The sequence below is a fragment of the Podarcis erhardii genome, assembly GCF_964252035.2.
Source record: "Podarcis erhardii genome assembly, chromosome: 7".
Classification (NCBI taxonomy): domain Eukaryota; kingdom Metazoa; phylum Chordata; class Lepidosauria; order Squamata; family Lacertidae; genus Podarcis; species Podarcis erhardii.
Window position 1 is genome coordinate 20,515,658 of NC_138511.1, and position 23,406 is coordinate 20,539,063.

Genomic DNA, 23,406 nt, shown 5'->3' on the forward strand with positions numbered 1-23,406 from the left:
TGACCTGGCGTCAACACCCAGCATCCTCGACCCCAACCCATTGTTATTGACCCCAACCCTGGACCCCTTTTTAAACCCAGACTCAGCAGCTGAGTGCCACCATCTTAATTTCCTGCATTGCCCTGAGACAGTGTTGCTCTGTAGGTATTATGGCAAATTAAAATGGTGGCTCATTCAGAGTACTGCCGCTGCCCACCACTGTCAGGTGAGCCCATGAGGTAGCACAGAGGTAGGAAGGAGCCCATCAAACTTGGAATCAGCCCTGCTCTGTACTCCATAAGAACCTGTGTCCCTTGAGACAACAGTTCCCCACATCCCCAGCTGCCATGAGCAATGATCCTATATGGGTGCTGTGAGTCAGGCATAGGCAAACTTGGCCCTCCAGATGTTTTGGGACCACAACTCCCATCACCCCTGACTACTGGTCCTGTTAGCTAGGGATGATGGGAGTTGTAGTCCCAAAACAGCTGGAGGGCCAAGTTTGCCTATGCCTGCTCTGGATGTTGTTTGATTGCAAACCACGCCCCCTCCTTAAGGGAATGGATAACAGTTCCCCTAGTTTCCTCTGGAACTCACTCCCACAAGAAGTAGAGATAAGCTGGCTTTAAAAGAGGCTGAAATAAATTTGTGACAGAGAAGGCCATGAATGGATACTATCCGTGACGGCCCATGTTCTATCACCATTCGGAATAAATATGCCTCTGAACGCCACTTCTTAGGAATCACAAGTGGGGGGAGAGTTGTTGTGCTCATATCCATCTTGCAGGCTTATGGATGGCCACTGTGAGAGCAGGATGCTGGCCTAGATGGACCCTTGGCCTGATTCAGCAGAGCTCTCCTTTTTTAAAAATAAATAAATATTTTATTAAAATTCCTCTTTTATAACAAATAACAGTTGTCCAATTTTACATTTTTCACCCCCCTCTCCGGTGACTTCCCTCATCTTCCCTCTCTGGTTTGTTACAAAAATTGTTATCTTCTGCATGTTAATATACACAAAATATCATTACATTATCTTCCTCCATGTTTTAATTAAATAAAATTGTGGGTGTTTATTCAAAACCCGCCAATGAGTCCAATTCTTTATGTTATTTTTGTAAATAAACTGTTAAAGATTCCCATTCATTTTTAAAGTTTCTATTGTCCTTTTCATGCAGTTTATCTGTTAACTTTGCTAATTCTGGATAGTTCCTCAATTTTTCTTGCCATTGTTCTTTCGTTGGTACTGCTTCTTTCTTCCACCCTTGAGCTAATAAGATTATTGCTGCTGTTGTAGCATAAATAAATATTTTCCATTTTTCTTTTGGCAGTTCTTGACCTGAAATGCCTAGCAAAAAGGCTTCTGTTTTTTTTTTTTTTTAACAAATGTTATTTTAAACATTTTTTTCAATTCGTTGTATATCATTTCCCAGAAGTTTTTTTAAAACAATTTTACATTCCCACCACATAGAGCTCTCCTTATTTTATTGTGTTCTGAAATAAAACAATCAGCAAATGGGTTTTGGAGGCAGGGCGTGGGAGGGGAACCGAGCCAATGCCGGCCACAGGTGCCGCAGAGCTATGCAAAATAATCATTTGTGGGATCTATATTAAGGCTGCATCTGCCTAGGGGAAGCCCAGAGGACGTAGAACCACCCGTGAGCTCACATTTGATAGCAGTGAGCCACGATGACCTGGTTTCATCCGATGCACACAGAGACTCTTAAGTCTCTGCCCAGATACCAACCTAGAGGGACTTCCGAAAGCTTTCCACTGAGAATGCTCAGGTGCGATTGTTACAGATGCAAGGAATCTAACTTTCCATTCCCATTTTTTTTAATGAAAAAAACAACAAGTGGGGATATTTGCTGTCCTGTTTGCCAGCTTCCCATAGTTATCTAGCTGGCCACTGGGAACAACATGCTGGACTAGGAGGAATTTTTGACCTGGTCCAACTTCTTCTATTCTACTTGGATGGCTTTAAAAGTGGGGTTGATAAATTCATGGAGGATAAGGCTTGTCGGTGGCTACTTGCCAAAATGGCTATGATGTATGCCAGCATCAGAGGCAGGATACTGCCCAATACCAGTTCCTGGGAATTGCAAGAAGGGAGAGTTGCTGTTGTTGGTTGGCAACTGTAAGAACAGGATCCTGGACTAGGTGGGCCTTTGACCTGATTTAGCAGGACTCTTCTTAAGTGTGTACCCATCCCTATCCTTGGTAGAATGCTCTGTGTCATCTTTTTATTAATGCTGTAGTTCTCTTCTGCTTCTCTCCCTCTCCCCCCCCCCCACCTCAAGGTGGTTTCACCCAAACATCAATGGCATTGAAGCGGAGAAGTTGCTGTTAACCCGAGGAGTCCATGGGAGTTTTTTAGCCCGGCCCAGTAAAAGCAACCCGGGAGACTTCACCTTATCCGTCAGGTATGAAATGTTCAAAAACAACAACTTTGGGATGGACGGGCCAGCTTGGAACCAATAGCATGGTGCCATGTTCTCAGCGGAACAAATTATGAGTGGAATGAATCCTAAAAAAATCTGAAGGAGTGTCTCCACCCCCATCATTCAGCCCGAACGCTGAGGTCCAGTACCAAGGGCCTTCTGGCAGTTCCCTCACTGCGAGAAGGTAAGTTACAGGGAACCAGGCAGAGGGCCTTCTCAGTAGTGGCACCCACCCTGTGGAACACCTTCCCACCAGATGTCAAAGAGAACAACAACTACCAGACTTTTAGAAGACATCTGAAGGCAGCCCTATTTAGGGAAGCTTTTAATGTTTGATGCATTACTGTATTTTAATATTTTGTTGGAAGCTGCCCAGATTGGCTGGGGAAGCCCAGCCAGATGAACGGGGTATAAATAAACTATTATTATTATTATTATTATTATTATTATTATTATTATTATTCAACATCAAAACATTTGCTGTGCCCTCACCCTCAGTACACATCAGACATTCAGAGTTTTCCTTTTCACCCACAAGAAGGATGGAAAGACCAGTGGCAGAGCTGCTACTCTGCATGCAGAAGATCCAACCAGGCAGGGCTGAAATCCTGGAGAGACTTTGCTGGTCAGTGTAGACCAATGTTTCCCAAACTTGGGTCTCCAGCTGCTTTGGGACTACAAATCCCATCATGCCTGACCACTGGTCTTGCTAGCTAGGGATGATGGGATTTGTAGTCCCCAAACAGCTAGAGACCCACTTTTGGGAAACATTGGTGTAGACCAATGATAGCCAACTGGTGCCTCACCTCCCCAGGCTACCAGCTTGGGTTGCTTTCAGAGAGGACTAGACAAATTAATAGAGGGGAAGGCTATCAGTGACTGCTAGCCAGGACTGGTGATACTCTGCCTCCATGGTCAGAGGCAGAAACACATCTGAATAACAGTTTTGTTTGAAAGTTGCAGGAGAAAGAGAGGGTCCTGCAAAACGAAACTGTTTTAATCAGGTGGAAAAGAACTCTTGTGCGAGTGATGAGGCACTCTGCTCATGCTCAGAGGCACACTCTGCATGGGGTGCTAGTGTTCTTGCATCTGCAAGTTGGCCAGCTTCCTTGGGGCTGCTGCCAAACCATCCGGTGATCTCAGGGCAGAGTCCGCCGGCTTGGAAAAACCCCTCTTGATCTTTCCAAACCTCTGAATGTTTAGCTGCTGCTGGGGGGGGGGCAAGGAATAAGCTCATCCACTTACAGCTGTAGCTGGATCTCGGTAAATAATTTAAGGAGCAGGAATTGGTGCTCTGTGCATTTCTGTAAGAGGTGTTTGGGCCGCAAGCCAGCCTTCGGGGAAACGCAAGCGCCAAGGAAAGGGAGCTTGAAGAGCCTCTGGATGAGGAATCCATTTAACATGAAGAACGGGGGACGTTTTCTGAGAGCGGGTCTCATGTTCTTGGCTGCAGCTATAATGCAGATTATTTCAGGGGGAGTGGGGAGGAGATATTGCTAGATAATAGTGTTTCCGCCTCCTCTTCCACATTGTCACACGGCTACAGAAATTTCCCTTTGTGAAAGTGGCCCGTATTTGCTTACACGCTAAGCAGGTACAGGAATATTTTTGTTGTTGTTACATTCCCCCACTCTCCCCCCCCCCACCCCAAAAGCTCCAAGTACAGTGGTACCTCAGGTTAAGTACTTAATTGGTTCCGGAAGTCTGTACTTAACCTGAAGCATTCTTAACCTGAAGCGGACTTTCCCATTGAAAGTAATGGAAAGTGGATTGATCCGTTCCAGACGATGAAAAAACACCCCCTAAAACGGCAATTTAACACAAATTTTACTGTTTCACGAGACCATTGATCCAAAAAAGGAATGCAATAATCAATGTACTGTACTATAAAATAAATAAGACAGTATTCTAGATGAAAAAAAAATTATTTCCAAACTCACTGTTTGGAGGGGGCTCAGGGTCCTCTTCCACAATCACAATCGGCTTGGCTCCCTGCATTCGTGGAGGCCTCAGAGAGCTCCGTAGGCCCCGCCGATGTCCGGGTTTCCCTCCAGGCAGCGGTGAGGCCTCCGAGAGCTTGGACAACTTACTTCCGGGTTACAATCATTCGTAACCCTAAAAAACGTAAGTTGAAGCGTTCGTAACCCGAGGTACCACTGTATTTAAAGACTCCAAGAGTTGCAGTGCTATCCTAGAATTTGGTTTCCTTTGAATGGACCAGTGGAGATTCTGGTGCCTGTAGTAGGACATATGGTTTTAGTTACACATAGATACAGCCTAAGCCTAGGGTGGAAGTACTTGCAGCATTAACACCCCCAGATACCTTCCTTCTCCATCAGGTGCTGCTCTGGATCCCACACAGAGCAAGCACATCTCTGCATCTCCAGCCTCATGCTCCTCTCTCTGGTCTCTGTTCTCCTACCTGGCAGCCAATTCTGTGAAACTTTTATTCCTAGACTTCTCTCTCTCTCCTTGCGATGATCCTGCGAGGTAGGTTAGGTTGGGTGGGATATGAACTCGGGTCCCTGCAGTCCTCTTTACCGCTCCCCTTGCTGTCTTGAGCTCCAACCAGCAGGTGAACACATTTCCCACCCCCCTCCACTGTGAGTCTTACAAGGAACAGTTTTGGCCTCCGTCAAACACGGTATTGATAGAGACACCTGTGTGCATTTTTGAGGGAAGCACGGATTTATTGCCAATCGGCAGGCAAGGGCAGCCCATCCCGGCACTCTTGGCGGTTCAGCTTTCATATCTCAGAGAGCTTTTGAGGTAATTAGCAGCTGCAGCTGTGTGCTTCAGAGAGGGAAAGAGAGCCGTCTTCCTTTCTAAAACCGCGCCAAGACGGATCTGAGGGCGACGGAGGTTCTTCTCCCGCGAAGCGAAATTTGCAGCCGCAGCCGTTTTCATGTAATTATTTAATCCAGCTGCTGGTTTGGAGAGGGACCCTGCCGCCTTCGCTCAATAGCTGCCTCTGTGGCGAGGCCACAGGTGTCCCTTCTTTGTGCAGAAGCGATTTTGGCATCAAACAAATTGAGCGTGACTCCACGGAAGCATTGTCGGGCGTTTAGATGTAGGCGGTTCTGGCAGAGAAGCATTTGTGTGGTGGCCTGGTCATTTGCAAAGGATTGTGTGTAATTTCCTCTTTTATTCCCCACCCCCCACCCCGGTTTTAGAACTGCACGCTTTTTTCCAGGTTGTTAGCATAGCCTGCCCATTTAAAAACATTTCCCTTGCTTTTACCACATTCATTCACAGCTCAGTAATGCTCCAGGATCACTCAGGAGCAATCGTGTCAATGAGCATACGAGATGCCAGGATGAAAGATGAGGTTGCTGGATCCGTCCAATGGCCCCTCTAGCCCAGCATCCTGTTCTCACAGTGGCCGACCAGATGCCTGTGGGAAAATCCACAAACACGGTTTGAGCACACAAGCCCTTGTGGTTTCAATGCAGAGCCATTGTGGCTTGCAGCCATCAGTGGCACTCTCCTCCCTGAGAGAATCTGCTTATAAAGCCATCCAAACTGGGGTGCCATCACTGCCTCCTGTGGCGGTGAGTTCCATAGTTTCAGTGCTTTGCAAGCAGACGGTCCCCAGTCCAGTCCCTGGCATCTGGGAGAGACTCTGGTCTGCAAACTTGCAATATATTTGGGTTTGAAGATTGAAAAAATACAGTGGTACCTCGGGTTACATACTCTTCAGGTTACCGACTCCGCTAACCCAGAAATAGTACCTCAGGTTAAGAACTTTACCTCAGGATGAGAACAGAAATCGTGCTCCGGCGGTGCAGCAGCAGGCCCCATTAGATAAAGTGATGCTTCAGGTTAAGAACAGTTTCAGGTTAAGAACAGACATCCAGAATGAATTAAGTTCTTAACTCAAAGTACCACTGTACTGGTTTCTGGAAAGTAGAATCTTATTGTGGAGCAAATGTTTTGAATAATTCTTTGTATGTAACTGACAGATAAAGAATTGGAAGCCTTCCCTTTCCTTTCCTTTCCTTTCCTTTCCTTTCCTTTCCTTTCCTTTCCTTTCCTTTCCTTCTTCCCTATCACCTTTCCTTTTTTCTTTCTTTTCTGTCCCCCCCCCATGCATGCTTCTCTCTCTCTCTCTCTCTCTCTCTCTTTCTCTCTCTCCTTTTTCCGCTTTTGTTTTTATATAGATTAATTTTTGTATCATTAAAAAGCTTTAACAATGACAATAATAATGCAAAGAAAGACACCGGTCTCTGATGCCCCAGAGGGGTGCTGGACACCCTGTAATATGCTTACCATTTTTTTAAAACTTCATCAAACCAGTTAGGATGGAAACAGTGGTTTGTGAGCAACTTTCTGTCTTCTTCTTTCCAGTGCGGAATGGGTTAATCCCATTTGGCTATTAGCAGTGCTGAGAGCACAGGCGCAGGCCCGTTGGGGACCCTTTCTGGCCTTTTCTCCCCTCCCTGGCTTTCCTAAGAGGAGGGAGGCTAATTGCATTTAAAGGCACTTAAGAGGCTGCCTGCCTGCCTGCTGAGCTGGCCCCTTTAGGCCTCCAGATGCCTGATGGATGAGTTCAGTCCGGGAGGGGTTGTCTGCTTCTAAAAGGCTTGGTGGGCCAGTGAATTTGGTCACTCCCAGTTGCGGGAGTCCAGTAAGATTGGCAGCAGGGGACTCTCCCCTAAGAGCTGGGCTCATTTAGAAACACAGGAAACTTCCTTATTATACTGAATTAGACCTTTATTCAGAGTCTTTATTCATAGTGCTGACAAATGCCAATACTATTTAAGAAACAAAAAAATGCACATTAAACAAAAAACAAAACCTTGCATCGGTTTCTGATGGCTGTGCAGATATTCTGATGGTGATGCTTATCCCACTTTTGATTTAGTTATTTATTGAATTTATATCCTTCCCTTCCTCCCCTGGAAGCCCAGAGTGGCAAACAGATGCTCAATTTAAAAAAAGAAAGCATTCTAAAACAAATGAAAGCATTCTACAAAAAAACCAATTGCAAACGTCTAAAAGCAGTTATGGTCAGAAGCGTTCTTCCGTCCAGTGATTTTGGGGTTGCCAGGAACAGGGTTGTTCAGCCAGGGGGAGCAGGAATGCATTTCCTTCTGAAGGTTAATGAAGGGTATTCCACAACTGGGGAGCCATCACTGAAAAGGCCCTGTCAGCATCAACGGGGAAGTCCCTGGTGCTGGCACTTGATCCAGGAATCTCAGAGCAGTGTGCGTGATTCTACCCCACACATACCAAATTTGTCTTCATAACAAGTATGCAAGAAGAGAGAGAGAGAGAGAGAGAGAGAGAGAGAGACAGACAGACAGACAGACAGACAGACAGACAGACTGGCCAGAGTCCCTCAGAGAGTTTAAAGGCCAAGTGAAGATTTGCACCTGAATGTCAACCTACCACTCTGCCTCATGTAGGCTCTTGCTTCCAGAGTTTGTTTTGCAAACAGGTGTTACAATCAGTTGTTAGCTGATTTTTAGACCCCACTTTTCCTCCCCACACAAGAACCCTGTTTGGTAGAGTGACAACGAGTGACACATAATCTTCAGGGCTTGGTGGGGTTTTGAACCCAAAACCACATTCACACCAATACCTCTCAAGCATCACAATGTCACTTGGAACAGTTACGTCTTCCCCCAAAGAATTATGGGAGCTGTAGTTCGTTAAGGGTGCCAAGAACGGTTAGGAAACCTCTGTTCCCTTCACAATTCTATGTTTCCCTGGGAAGGGGGACTGGTAGTTAAACCACACTGGGGGCAGTAGCCAAGTAGCATGTGCAAAAATGTATATACTGGGGTCAAGGGTGCATTTAATAAATGCATATATTGGTGAAAATAACATGGAAAAATGCTTTATATCACAGGAAACCACTTTGCAAAAATATGTATATTAGGCAGTGCAAAATGAGCCCTAAAATGCTGACCATTTTTCATGATTCTAACCCCCCCCAAAAAAAAACAGAGTTCACAAACAGATGTGGAAATGTAGGGAACCTAAGGTTGTGGGGGGTGGGGGTGGGACTGCAATGGATTTGCCCCCACTCATCATTTGCCCTTGGGCTGGTTGTTTGATAGGTCACTGAATATGATGCTTTTGTTTGTCTTTATACCCAGCGTTACAAATTCTGTTCTCTTCTTTCTCCCGCTCGCAACCACTTTCCGGCTCCAGGAGAAATGACGAAGTCACACACATCAAAATCCAGAACTCCGGGGACTACTACGACCTGTATGGCGGGGAGAAGTTTGCCACGTTGGCAGAGCTGGTCCAGTATTACACCGAACAGCAAGGTCTCCTGCGGGAAAAGAACAGCAACATCATTGAGCTGAAGTTTCCTCTCAACTGCCAAGATCCCACCTCAGAAAGGTGAGCTGGGAGCTCCTGCCCCAGATTGAGCCCTGTTTGCATGCTCTGTTCTCATGCTGAGTTCCCTGGGCACCGTCCTGGCCTACCTTATAGGGTGGTTGTGTGAGAGAGACGGAACATACGTGTAAACTGCTTTGAACTTCAAGTGTTGTATAAATGCAAAAAATTGTAGTTTCTGCTGCTGCTTCCTAGATCAGAGCTGGGGGATCTGTGGCCCTCCAGCTGTTTTTGGACCCCAGTGGCCAGGGATGATGGGAATTGTGGTCCAAAAACTGCTAGAGACCCGGGTTTAGGAAACCCTGACCTAGAGGGTCACAGGCTTCCAGAGATGGGGAGCCTGTCGCCCTCCAGGGGTTGCTAGACTCCAGCTCCCATCAGCCTTAGCTAGCATAGCCTCTGATCATGGATGATGGAAGTTGGTGTCCAACAATATCCAATAAGGGCCACAGGTTTTCCATGTCTGTTATAGAAGCAGCTCTCAGCATGCTGCTGTGTTAAGGGCCCCATCCTGTACCACTTGGACACCTCCATAAGGCTTACCCAGCACTTTCTGATGAGGTGGGCACCATGTTTATTTCCCACAATGCCTCTGGTGTTGAATCATTCTGGGGCTTTGGGGGGGATTTAAAATGGCAGCCTCCTGACACTGAGGAAGAAGATTAAGGAATGGGGAGGAGAATAGGGCAGGAGTCTCTGGCGGGTCCTGGCATCTGCTTGGCGATACCAGACCTGGGCCCTGGGTCTGTTGGCAAATTTGGGCCCCACCTGCGTTATACATGTATTGTACCACTTTAAATAGTCACGCTTCCTCCAAGGAATCCTGGGAATTGTAGTTTGTTAGGGGTGCTGAGAGTCGTTAGAAGACTCCGTCACCTCACAGAGCTATAATTGGCATCGTAATTGTTGATTTATTAATTACTTTCTGAGCCATGGTCTCAAGCCGATTTACACATAAATTAACTAGAGTGGTTTAACGATCCATCTGTTTTCTCAGGGAAGTCTGGGAATCATAGTTCTTTAAGAGGAATAGGGGTCTCCTAACAACTCTCAGCACCAATCCACAAACTACAGCTCCCAGGATTCTTTGGGGGAAGACACGACAGCTTAAAGGCGGGGCCTTGGTTTCCACGTGTTTGCTTAACTCTTGTTCCTATCTCTTAATTCCTTTATTTTTTCACAGCCAGGGCTAATGACATTAAGATAGGAACCTCTAGGACCCAGGGGCAGAAAGTACCTCCATGTTGAGGGGTTTGTTTTGCTGTGTGGGGAAAGAGAGTCACTCCTCAAAATAGGCTGATGGCGCCATCTAGGGATGGAGGGGTAGAGGTTCAAGCTTACAAGAAAGAGAGGCCTTCCTTATGGGGCAAGCTGGAGGCCTAGTGCTGGTGTCTGCCTCAGGTGTGCAGTCAGGATGGAGGAATCTGACAATCATGCTTTTTCTCATTTTCTCATTTTTGCAGTTCTCCATTCAGTTCTTCCATAGCAATTGGCGATCTCCCCACCCCATGAAAATCCACCAGCGTTTTCATGTCAAGTTTCTCCTAACGGACGCATTATTATATCCAGTTTTAACTAATAATATACATTTTTGCTGCAACTTCTCTCCTCATGTAATGCATTTTCCTTGTGTTATTTTCACACAATTTTCCAGCACACTTTCCCTCCCAGTAAATGCATTATTTGGAGGGAGAGTTGCATTGCAAAATTCGGGGAAGATAGAATTTTTGAAATATTATTGGGTTTTGGCTTGTGAATTGGTTCAAGAAGTGTGAACTGGGTATCTTCTCACTAAAATGCAAATAATCAGTTTCTCCCCTATGCTTAGAATGGACGGGCTATTATTATTATTATTATTACTACTATCATTATCACTATTATTGTCCGTATCTGCTCACCACATATAAAGTATGCATGTGTGTAAAAAATTTACATAAAGAGGCAAGCTAAAGCCTGAGGTATCATCACATCTGTGGGGCCCACTGGTCAACTGTAGGTGGGTCTAGAAGGGAAAGGGGGTGGAGCTTGCAGGACTGCCTTCTCTCTCCCTTATATACCTGCACCCCCATGATGCAAGCAGGCACAGAGGCAAATTGCAGGCCAGGATGGCCCTTGGGGATCTTTCCAGACCACACCCCTACTAAGCCACGCCCACTTCCCCAGACCACACCCCTCTCCAGCTCTGCTTTGTATCCTTAGTAACACCGTAACTTAACGTTGAGGTTGAATTCCAAGCATCATGCCTAAAGCCAAAATCGCATATAGTCAAAACACATTGGGTGTAATAGCGGGTGGGATTGCCAAAGTCTTTTTAAATCTGCCCCCCTTTCTACTTCCTTTAAAAAAAAAAAAAAATTGCCAAGTGCTGAATGCACACAAGTTAAATGTGCACAGGTTGCGGGCTTACTATATTAATGCTAACTAATACCCTTAGTGGGACGCAGGTGGCGCTGTGGGTTAAAACATAGAGCCTAGGATTTGCCGATCAGAAGGTCGGCGGTTCGAATCCCTGCGACGGGGTGAACTCCCCTTGCTTGGTCCCTGCTCCTGCCAACCTAGCAGTTCGAAAGCACGTCAAAGTGCAAGTAGATAAATAGGGACTGCTCCAGCGGGAAGGTAAACGGCATCTCTGTGCGCTGCTCTGGTTCGCCAGAAGCAGCTTAGTCATGCGGGCCACATGACCCGGAAGCTGTCTGCGGACAAATGCCGGCTCCCTTGGCCAATAACACGAGATGAGCGCGCAACCCCAGAGTCAGTCACAAGTGGACCTAATGGTCAGGGGTCCCTTTACCTTTACCTTTAATACCCTTAGTATTTCCCCGCCTGCCTGGAACATGTCCTTGAGCAAACCTGTTTCACAATGTTGAAATTGACTATAAATATATGAAATTTAGCTATGATTAAATGTAGTTCAGAGGAGGGTGGAATATTGCCGTTGTTGCTAGGAGCCATGACTGTCTTTGGTCCAGGGAAGAGCTGTAGCTCATTGGCAGAACATCTGCTTTGCCTACAGAAGAGTCCAGGTTCAATCCCCAGGATCTCCAGGCAGGACTGGGAGAGATGCCCTGCCTGGAACCTTGGAGAGGCGGACAATCAGTCAGTGTGGACACTACCGAGCTATATGGACCCAGGGGTCTGATTCTGTACCAGTGTCCTGTGTTCCTGCCCATTAACTTCAATGGTGCAGAATTCAGTAGCCAGGTTGCTCACCGGAGCAAGACAGTTTAAGCATATTACACCAATCCTGGTCCAACTGCACTGGTTACCAATTAGTTTCCGCGCCCAATTCAAAGTGCTGGTCTTGACCTATAAAGCCTTCAATGGCTCAGGACCACAGTACCTCAAGGACTGCCTCTTTCCATTTGAACCAACCCAGACACTTGAGATCATTTTCTGAGGCCCTTCTTTGTTTGCCTCCTCCTCAAGAGAAGGGTGGCAACATGAGAACAGGGCCTTCTCTGCAGTGGCTCCCTGTCTGTGGAATGCTCTCCCTAGGGAGGTTTGCCTGGCACCTTCATTATACACCTTTAGGCGCCAGACAAAAACATTTCTTTTTAACCAGGCCGTTGGTTGATCTGATTTACATCCTATATCCTTTTAAAATGGTTTTTTGGGGAGGGGCTATTGGGTTGTTGTTTCTATTTTTATTAGGTATTTTGTGGTTTTATATCTTGATTTTATTCTGTGAACTGCCCTGAGACCCCTGGGTATAGGGCGGTATATAAATTCAATAAATAATCATACTCTAGACAGAACTTGGGTAAAGGCAAAGGGGCCCCTGACCATTAGGTCCAGTCGTGACCGACTCTGGGGTTGCGGCGCTCATCTCGCTTTATTGGCCGAGGCAGCTGGAGTACAGCTTCTGGGTCATGTGGCCAGCATGACTAAGCCGCTTCTGGCGAACCAGAGCAGCGCACGGAAACGCTGTTTACCTTCCTGCTGGAGCGGTACCTATTTATCTACTTGCACTTGGACGTGCTTTCGAACTGCTAGGTTGGCAGGAGCAGGGACTGAGCAATGGGAGCTCACCCTGTCGTGGGTATTCGAACCGCTGACCTTCTGATTGGCAAGTCCTAGGCTCTGTGGTTTAACCCACAGTGCCACCCGCATCCCTAAGTCCCAGAACTTAGTTGGCCATAACTCCTGATCTCTTGGCCTACTGCACCACCCCAAACTCTCTCCTTGAAGCTCTTTGCCTTCCTAGATGGTACCACGGCCACCTGACGGGCAAAGAAGCTGAGAAGCTCCTCACTGAGAAGGGGAAGCCCGGGAGCTTCCTGGTGAGGGGCAGCCAGAGCAAGCCGGGAGACTTTGTCTTGTCGGTGCTGACAAACGAGGACAAAGCTGATACGGGGGACCGGAAACCCCGGGTGACTCACATCATGATCCGGTACCAGGTAAGGTGTTGTGAAAGCAGATTGTCAGACATTCCTCAGAGGTTTCTAGTTAAATCCACCCGGGGGGTGGGAATCCAACATGAAGTTTCTCCTTGTCGCTGAGCTTTAATCCATTGTGCTGATGGACAGGCATTGATGCTACAGTGAAAGGTTTTGCCATTTGCCTGTTTCAAGCCAATGAACTCTCAAGACTGTAAAATGGCAATAACTGTCATCACTAAATATAATAATAATAGCAATTGCGGTGAGCTGAATTATTATTTATTTATAATAGTAGTCTTGTACCCAGTGTCGCTTGGGGATTTTAAGAACGCCCCACAAAAGTGCACTTTTGTGAGGTGAGGTCCTCAAAATGATTCAAAATGGCACCCAGTTGTACCCAAACGTAGATGAAAGCCCTGCTTCTTGATCTCAGGAACCATTATGCAAAATATTTATTAAGTGAGATTCATATGCCAAGCAAACCAACAGTTCTCATATATGTATATGTATATAGACAGACAGGATTAGATTAGATTTATAAATAATGGCACGAATGGTTCCTTTCCCCCCTTCCGCCCTCAGAAAATAAGTAAGTCTTATTCTTGCAACAAATCTAAGAGGCAGAAAGCCTAGCAAAGCCTCTTGGATAAGGCTGAACTTTGGTTTCCCTCAACTAACATGTTTTTCACTGCACTACACAGCCTTTTGAATTAGGCCAAGGTGAGATCTGAGAGTGAGGATTTGACTCAACATTGTCCTAGTCCACATCTTGTTCTGCCTCTACCACACTCTGTGTGTGTGTGTGTGTGTGTGTGTGTGTTTGTTTGTTTGTTTGTTTCTGCGGTCATAACTCTGCCTTTCCCCCACAGCTGGATGGAAAATACGACGTTGGGGGTGGCGAGCGTTTTGACACCCTCACGGACTTAGTGGAGCACTACAAGAAAAACCCCATGGTGGAGAAGTCCGGGGCAGTTGTACACCTGAAACAGGTAACATGGCAACAGTTATTTAGGTGGGACTGAGTTGTCCCTGATTGGAGAAGCCACCCGAGGAAGGGGCCTGCCTTTGCTGTGTCCTTCAGGGATGTCCTTTTTCTGGTTCTTGCCACCCCAACTCAACCCCTCTCTCTCTTCTTGGCCCTTCATGTTTTGAGGTTGTCTTCTGTTCATCCCTGTCTTGCAGCCTTTCAATGCCACACGGATCATTGCCGCCAACATTGAGAACCGGGTAAAGGAACTGAACAAAATGGCAGACCACAGCGAGAAGGCCAAGCAAGGCTTCTGGGAGGAGTTTGAGGTACACAGAAAAAACAAGAATTAGATAACAAAAACTACAGTCTCCACACAAAAAACCCAAGTTTGGCAAATACCACATCTGTTTTTATTTATTTTAAACATGTATATCCTACTTTTTACCAACCTAGCTCTAAAAGCAGCTTATAGCAAGAAATAAGATATATGTACATTAAACGAAATGTAAAGCAACGTTTTGAATGTCAGAAATTTGAACAAAGATCATCAGAAAGAAAGAAAATTTTTTATTGCAAAGGCCTCCTGAAATAAAAAGGTTTTAACCATAAACAAATGTGAGGTCATGGAGGGTTAAGAATAAGAATAACAACAGTAGTAAAAATAGAAATATTTCTTTTCCTTTTTATATTTCCTCCTTCTTTTTAATTTTGTTAGATTTGCAAATAAAAAAGTAAAGAAACCATCAAATAAATCAACAAGTCTGTCATAGAACTGAACTAAACAGTTGTGAGTCCAACTGTTTCCCTTTATTATTATTAAATATATTTCTTGAAACTTATTCAAAGATACACAAAAATACATACCTACGACAAAGTATCTTTTTATAATATGCTGGGATAAAACAGCTACTTTAGTCTAAAAGAGAAAAAAGAAGGAAGAAAAGACAAGGAAAGGAGAAACTTGAAGAACGAGAAAGTGAGAGGAAATAAAGAGCGAGGACAACAGTTTTCAATGTAACCAAATTGCCTTGACAGCAGTTCCCATCCCATTGCTCACCTGGGTGAGCCATTTGCTCCCCTCTGTGTCTCACCCAAAGGAGATTCCCCCCCTGCCAACAGATTCCCAATCCAGTTCTGATATTGCACTTTGCCATAATGAGGCCCCTTAGGCAGCTAGTGGTTTTTAATACTTCAGCGCCCCCTATTTGCAATCCTGGGGATACTGGCCTACATTGCAGGTAGCTTGTACAGATTTCACTTCAAGGTTTACACTCCCTCTTCGAAAGCACTTTGCGGATGCGGAGTGTTTTTTAAAATTCAAGCTTTCTCGCTTTCTTGTTTCTGCCCTCGCAGATGCTGCAGCAGCAGGAGTGCAAGTTCCTCTACCCACGGAAAGAGGGACAGCGTGCAGAGAACAAAGCGAAGAACCGCTACAAAAACATCCTTCCCTGTAAGCATCACAGCTTTTTCACCCGAGGGCCACATCCTGTCCAGGGCAACCTTCCGAGGGCCGCGTGCAAGTGGTGGGCGGAGTCAGAAGGAAAAGTAGGCAGAGCAATGGGTCTGGTGTGGTGGAGCGATTAGGATTTGTATCCGGACTTAACCATCTTGGGACATCTTGGGACAGTGACACGTGTGTGTGTGTGTGTGTGTGTGCACTTTTTTTGTGCCGCCATAAACTACCTTGCATGGTCATTTGTGAGGGTTATCCAGGAGACAACCTATAAATACATCTGGGAATTGCTGCAATTTTCTCCCCAAAATATCATGCCATGTTTCTCTCTTCGTGTAGTTGACACGACGCGAGTGGCTCTCCGAGACGTAGATGAGAGTGTCCCAGGTTCCGATTACATCAATGCCAATTATATTAAGGTGAGCAGAGAAGGCCTGAGGCCAGGGAGGGGAGGGCCAGAGGACTTGATCTTAACCTGCAAAGCAATGGGTGGCAAAGTAGCAGGTGTCTCTGAACGTGGACAAAGGGCCTTTCGTTCTCAGCACTACTTTTTGCAGAGAGCCAGTGTGGTGTAGTGGTTAAGAGCGGTAGTCTCGTATTCTGGGGAACCGGGTTCGCGTCTCCGCTCCTCCACATGCAGCTGCTGGGTGACCTTGGGCCAGTCACACTTCTTTGAAGTCTCAGCCCCACTCACCTCACAGAGTGTTTGTTGTGGGGGAGGAAGGGAAAGGAGAATGTTAGCCGCTTTGAGACTCCTTTGGGTAATGATAAAACGGGATGTCAAATCCAAACTCTTCTTCTTCTTCTTCTTCTTCTTCTTCTTCTTCTAAGCTGGGCAGAGAGGTAAGATATTGGGTCCTCCCGGCCCCCAACTTTAGCACTCTAATTTAGGGCAGTCCAGCTTTTCAAACCAAGTGGGCCGCAAGAATACTTCAACATGGAACCCACAGCCCGCACAGTGCCAAAATTTGATGGAAAATTAGTGCTGGGAAGCCACTAGCTAGGCTTCGGGAAGGAGGTGGGGGCACTCTAGGACCCTGCCAGAGTCTCACACCTCTTTCCCAAAGCCCAGTGCCTCGCTTACCTGGCTTCAGGAAGGCAGCTGAGGGCTGCAGAGTTTGTGTGTTAAATGTTGCCAAGGGCCACCAAAAAGGCCTCGAGGGCCACGTGTTGGACCGCCCTGCCTCTGATGCTTTTGGACTCCCAACTCCCAACAGCCCCAACTTGTACAGCCAAAAGTAAGGCATGATGGAAGTCGTAGTCCACCAACTTCAGGACGAGGATAGGTTCCCCATTCCTGCTTTAACTACTGCTATGCCACATTGGTGCTTAGTTAGATCAGCTTAGTGGTCCTAGTTTCCCCCAGAGGGTCATGGGAATTATTTTTAGTTAGTTAAATTCTACTTTTTAAACCTAAACATGTACCATTTCAGCTGTGGGTGTACAGTTGTACCTTGGATCCTGAACGCCTTGCAAGTCGAACGTTTTGGCTCCTGAATGCCGCAAACCCGGAAGTGAGTGTTCCGGTTTGTGCATGTTCTTTGGAACCTGAATGTCCGACGGGGCTTCCGCAGCTTCTGATTGGCTGCAGGAGCTTCCTGCAGCCACTCAGAAGCCGTGCTTTGGTTTCCAAATGTTTTGGAAGTCGAACGAACTTCTGGAACGGATTCTGTTTGACATACGAGGTACCACTGTACAAGGATTTTTATCATGTCAGCCTAATACTTTGGCTTCTGTTCGTTTAAAAGTTTAATGTGCCAGACAAGCAGATGATTTTGTTATTGTTGGAAAAATTGAGTCTTTTATAAAATTATTGGACCAGCAAGGCAATGTAAACCCACATGTAGTACAGAGAACTCTGTGACCCTAACATCATCATCATCATCATTATTATTATTATTATTATTATTATTTTCATCATCATTATCTTCATTATTATTATTTATTAGCTGAGGTGATTAAACTTTTTCATTTAGTATTTTATTTTACATAGGTTTTTTCCCCTTTTAAATGTGTCTGTACAGTAAAGAGGCTGTAGCTTTGGATGTCATAATTTAATCATTAAACAAATACATTAAAATGGGGTGGGGGGAAACGATAATTTAGGGTGACATTCAACTCATTTTTACTCAGAGCAGACCTGCTGAAATTAATGGACCACACTTAGGCATGTTCACTGATTTCAGTGGGTGAAATTAATAAATTTTAATTAATTAAATGAGCACAACGAAGCTAGTCATCCATTAGGGCTTGTCTTTCTGTTCTTCCTTATACTCACCATTCTCTTTTTGTGTGTGTGGGTGTCCCATTTCCCTTACTTTCCAACACCCCCTGCCCCTCCCCCCCGCCCTGTTCTAGAATGTTCTTGAAGACGGGAAGAGCTCTGAACACAGCAAAATCTACATTGCCACCCAGGGCTGCCTCCAAACCACAGTGAACGACTTCTGGGCGATGGTCTACCAAGAGAATACTCACGTCATTGTCATGACGACCAAAGAAGTGGAGCGAGGGAGGGTGAGCCATTCAGTAGTGCAGGAGGGGGGGCTTCTTGTCAGCATAAGGGCCACATTCCCCTCCCAGCAACCTTCTGAGGGCCACGTGCCAAGGAGGGAAAGGGTCAGAGGCAAAAGTCAGCAAAGCAAGAAATGCGAATTTTACCTTTCCAAAGTAGGCTAGTTTCCACATGCGTGCTCCCACACCCCACTGGCCAAATGTCAAGTGGTGCTCCGATGGTGTCAGAAGTTGTGCTGTGGCTCATAACCTTTTTGGTTTGAAGTAACGGCTCGGATGAGCTGGCCAGGGCTCCCTTATTCTTAATTTTTGTCTCCACCTCTGCATGTCAGAAAGAGCAAGTGGGTTATAATTAGCTGACGATGAGCTTGAACAGCCTCTTCAAACAGAGGCTTGAAAGGGAGCCAGCACAGAACCCAGCCGGTAATTGCCACGCTGGCTGAGAGCCTTATTAACAGCCTTGCCTCTCAAAATGCTGGTTTCATTACCAACAACGAGAAAGGGAAATCGCGGTGTTCGTAATCACTTCCTTGGTGCCCTCCAGCTCTGTTTGGAAACTTGTTCATAGGATGCTATCATAGCCTGCCCCCCACCCACCCACCCACCACTTCAAGCTTGCATTTTCCCCTCCTCTTTCATGGATAACAGATAGTTAAGGGACTGTCTTATCCGGTGATGTAGCAGTCCAGGATTGTGGGAATTGAAGATCCCTTACGATTTGTGCAACGGGGTCCCTGTCTCCAGCATCCTAGAGCTTGCCCAATCACAGCATGGAAGGGGGAAGATTTTTAGCCATTCTCACCCTTTTGGGCTGATCGGAGCCAATCAGAGAGAGAGTAAGGAAGTGAGTCAGCCAGTGAGAATAGGCTCCTGGAGTCATTCTGGGGAAAGGTGTGCAAGAGAACACCAAGGAGGAATTGTTCCATATGTTCCAAAGCTAAGCATTTGGGAGCTCCGGAAAAACAAGGTGCTTTCATTTCAAGAGAACGAGGTGCAAGTTCTGTTATGTACAACGGAAACCACAACTTCAGTCAGAGCTGAGATACTGCAAATCATGTGCCTACAGAAAATAGTAGACCTAGCTGAAAGGCAACACATGGAGATCTGCATTGATTATAGAGTCAGAGAATTGTAGAGATGGAAGGGACCCCAAGAGCCATCTAGACCAGCCGTTCTCAACCTGTGGGTCCCCAGATGTTGTTGGACTACAAACTCCCATCACCCCTAGCTAGCAAGGCCAGAGCTCAGGAATGATGGGAGTTGTAGTCCAACAACATCTGGGGATCCACGGGCTGAGAACCGCTGAATTCTAGACTATCCCTGTACAATACAGGAATCACAGCTGAAGAACCCCTGACACAGGTAGCCTTCCAGCCTGTGAAGGAGAGCCTGTTTGCACTGTCCTATCAGAAAGTTCTTCCTAATGCTTAGCTAGAATCTCCTTTCCTGTCATTTGAATCCACTGGTTCACATCCTTGCTTCTTGGAGCAATGGAAAACAAGTTTGCTCCCTCTTCTATGCAAGAGCACTCCAGATATTTGAAGGTGGCCATCCCATCACCTCTCACTTTTCTCTTTTCCAGGCTAAACATACTCAATTCCCTCAACCGCTTCTCATAAGGCTCCGTTTCTGGACCCTCCATCATCTTAGTCACCCTCCTCTGCACACATTCCAATACCCTCCTTAAATTTTGGTGCCCAGAAATGGGCACAGCACTCCAGGTTGGGTTCTGACCAAGGCAGAATAGAGTGGCACTGTTGTTTCCCATGATCTGGGCACTCTCCTTTTGTTGATGCAGCCTGGAATTTTGCTTTTAATGGGATTTAATCTCTCTCTCTCTCACCACAGAATAAATGTTTCCGCTACTGGCCGGATAAAAACTGTGCCAAGGAATATGGTTACATCAGTGTGAGGAATGTTGGCGAACGAGAAGCTCAAGGCTATCACATCCGAGAGCTGGAGATTTCACGGATGGACAGGGTGAGAGGTCACCTCTTTAATAGCCCTTTTGCATGTGATGGTGTTTGCTTTGAGATGGCATTTTCGTCTAATCTCGCTGGATCATCTACCTGTAGATAAACTCCCTACCTTCCAGCCTGGAAAGACCCAGGAATGAGTATACACTGTTGCCCCACAAGGGTGTGGGAAAAGTGGAAAATTCTGCAGAATTCAGAGATCCCTCTGATCTTTTAAAAAATAAAATAAAATAAAGTTTCTAGCGCCTTCAGAAAAATGAAGCTTCAGAAGAGTGCGTCTCAGCAAAGCTGGCTGCAAATTCAATGCAATCTTTTAGCAGTTTGCATTGTGATTCCAGTGCCTGTTGTAGATCTTGCAGATCATTCCTCCTGCAACCAGCAAAATTGAGAACCCCGCCGAGCTAAATAATACAAAGTAGAGGCATAAGGCAAGCTGTTTTCAGTTTTGCATATGGCACACAGGTGACAAAATCTTCCCCACTCAATCCATGTGCCTCCTGCTCTCCCACCTCACAGATGCTCATGAATCAGTGGTGTTGGGCAAGAGAGTGTATATGTGCTTCTATATATACATTGAACCCTTGGACTGAACCCCTGTGTAAGATGCAATCATGGTATACAACTTCCTTTGTGCCAGAGTTTAGTACAGTACCTGTGCAAACATTTTCCTAGTTTTGTCCCCCACCCCCAGTTCCTTGACAAATCACCCCACTACCCATAAAGGTAAAGGGGCCCCTGACCATTAGGTCCAGTCGTGACCGACTCTGGGGTTGCGGCACTCATCTCGCTTTATTGGCCGAGGGAGCCAGCATGCAGCTTCCGGGTCATGTGGCCAGCATGACTATGCCGCTTCTGGAGAACCAGAGCAGCGCACGGAAACACCGTTTACCTTCCCGCAGGAGTGCTATCTATTTATCTACTTGCACTTGGACGTGCTTTCGAACTGCTAGGTGGGCAGGAGCTGGAACTGAGCACAGGAGCTCACCCCGTTGCGAGGATTCGAACCGCCGACCTTCTGATCGGCAAGTCCTAGGCTCTGTGGTTTAGCCCACAGGGCCACCCGCGTCCCTAACATAACGCTTAACAATTCCCACTGCCACTATTTCCCTAAACCAGGCAGATCTGTGTTTCTCTTCCCTGACCAGAGTTGGATATGTATTTAGCCTTACAAAACTATTTCCTCCTCCAATGTTGCAGGAAGAGCGCCCCAGGCAGATCAAGCACTTCCAGTATTTCAGCTGGCCAGATCACGGGGTCCCCAATGAGCCGGGGGGAGTCCTAGGCTTCCTGGATCAAGTCAACAGGGCCCAGAGGAGCGTCCCGGACACTGGGCCTATCGTAGTGCACTGCAGGTGAGTGGCCAGGAGGGGGCGATGCTTGGCTGAACTGGCTGCAGAGGTTGGCAGTATTGGCCAATGAATTTTCGTGGATTGCTCAAGTAATAATATCAAAGCACTCGCAGTTTGTATGCTCTAGATTCTCTAGGCTCCCTACTCTTTTAAAGCCATCTTGTGGGAGTGAGTTCTATAGTTCCACGCTGCATGAAGGACTTTCTGTTTCTAGCCGGGATCTACGCTCCTCCCTTACAGATTATAAACCAACATAGAGAATGTGAACATCTTAAGATGTCAAGAACGGATGATGGGAGGAGAAAACAGTGATTCTGGGATGGTTGGAGATCAGTGGGGCTGGGTAGGGGGGGGCATATAATTACAAGGCTTACGATTCTTGCATCAGGAATCCCATCAACGCTGTTTTTATGGCTGCCTTGTAATCTCCTTAATGGCAGTAATCTCAATGTTAAACCCTCCAGAGAAAAGGGTTTAAATGTCTGGCGATTGATTTTTCCACCCACCCTTTCCTTGAATGTTGTCAAAGTTGGCTGATGCGAGCTGGAGTCTACCAACTTCCTGGGGGTCCCAGGTCTTCCTGTACCTGTTGTAGCCATTCTCACCTTGGCTGACCTATGGGCTAATGTCTGAGCTGGGCTGGTGGTGACTTTGCCCTCCTCACCTCTCTCTTTCCTCCCCCAGTGCCGGGATAGGGCGAACGGGCACCATCATAGTGATAGACATCTTGGTGGACACTATTCACAGGCAAGGTAAACAATAGAACTTTGAGGTTCTCTCCCCCTTTTAATTCTAAGGAGGATCTGGGACATGCAGAATGTTTAATGCAGTCTTGTAAATAATAAGCGATCACCTATAGCGAGCTGGTACTGCATCCAGGCGACCAGTTAGCGGAGAAACTTTGCTTTAGGTCACAAACTACTAATTGCTCTGGGCAAGCAGGCTTGTAAGCTCTGTGGATGTTTTCAGGGCTGAAAACTCTGAAGATGCTTGACCAGTGAACTTTTATGCTATAGACTTGACCCCAGAGCTTGCCCCCATTCTTGTTCCTCTGGAACTTGCCCTCTTCCCTTCAATCTTGCTGGCCGCCATGCAGTTAATTAGGCACTCAGCAGCTTTTTGTGTTCCAAAAGGGATTTCAGGATTGTTCCGTACAATCCTAGGGACAAGGAACTTGAATTTTAACTACATCATTATGGGAAAGTTGAACACTTCCCACCTGGGCGCGATTCTCATTTTATAAATGAGTTGGCCTTTTAGAGCCACTCACAAGAGTGGTCGCCAACACACTGTCACTGTTTTACGGGAGGGATTAGATCATCTACTGGAACGGTTAAGGCTGCACATTGAATTCAAGGGCTCTGTTCAAGGGATGAAAACCCTCTGTTGTATAACTTCCCCAAAAACAAATTGGGATGGCTCAGTAAAGACAGGGCATAGTCTTGACCAGTGCCAGATTTACGTATAAGCTAAACAAGCTATGGCTTAGGGCCCCACTCTCTTGGGGCCTCTCAAAAAATTTAAAGGAAAAAAAACCTGGATGTACATTTCCAAAATATAAGATAAAAAACAAATAAAATAAAACCTATGTACAACAACAGTGTTTTGTGTCGTGTACGCTCCTATTTGTTATGTGCAAATGGCTTTAGATACCTATTAAGTCCATAAATTACCATATATCATATATTCAACACAAAAAACAGCGACAATTTGTTGTTGACAAAGGACAGCTGGACATATAAAGGGCCCCATTACCTTCAGTAGCTTAGGGCCTCATCAAACCTAAATCAGGCCCTGGTCTTGACTACTGATTAAGCATTGTGCAAGGAAATCTGAGTGAATATTCAATGAATATATCATCTGGGGTTCCTGTGTGTCCATCGTAATCTCCTTTTTGGCTTATATGCCCTTCCCTAAAACATTCGTTTGCACCAAATAATTTTGGGAAATGTTGTTTTCTTACACCTTCTTTAAAAGGAAGCTATCTTGGCTATATG

General features: G+C 46.1%; 1 protein-coding gene across 2 annotated transcripts in view; it reads left to right on the forward strand.

The window, feature by feature from the left end:
- LOC309346819 (tyrosine-protein phosphatase non-receptor type 11-like) overlaps positions 1-23,406 on the forward strand; it is a 55,324-nt gene that overhangs the window by 27,122 nt on the left and 4,796 nt on the right. For both annotated transcript variants that reach the window (XM_081871038.1, XM_081871039.1), the window contains exons 2-12: positions 2,280-2,402; positions 8,580-8,774; positions 12,976-13,168; positions 14,020-14,139; positions 14,333-14,446; positions 15,474-15,570; positions 15,913-15,992; positions 17,932-18,087; positions 19,933-20,064; positions 21,258-21,412; positions 22,094-22,161. In XM_081871038.1, coding sequence (XP_081727164.1) covers positions 2,280-2,402; positions 8,580-8,774; positions 12,976-13,168; positions 14,020-14,139; positions 14,333-14,446; positions 15,474-15,570; positions 15,913-15,992; positions 17,932-18,087; positions 19,933-20,064; positions 21,258-21,412; positions 22,094-22,161 — 1,433 coding nt within the window. The remainder of the gene's footprint in view (positions 1-2,279; positions 2,403-8,579; positions 8,775-12,975; positions 13,169-14,019; positions 14,140-14,332; positions 14,447-15,473; positions 15,571-15,912; positions 15,993-17,931; positions 18,088-19,932; positions 20,065-21,257; positions 21,413-22,093; positions 22,162-23,406) is intronic.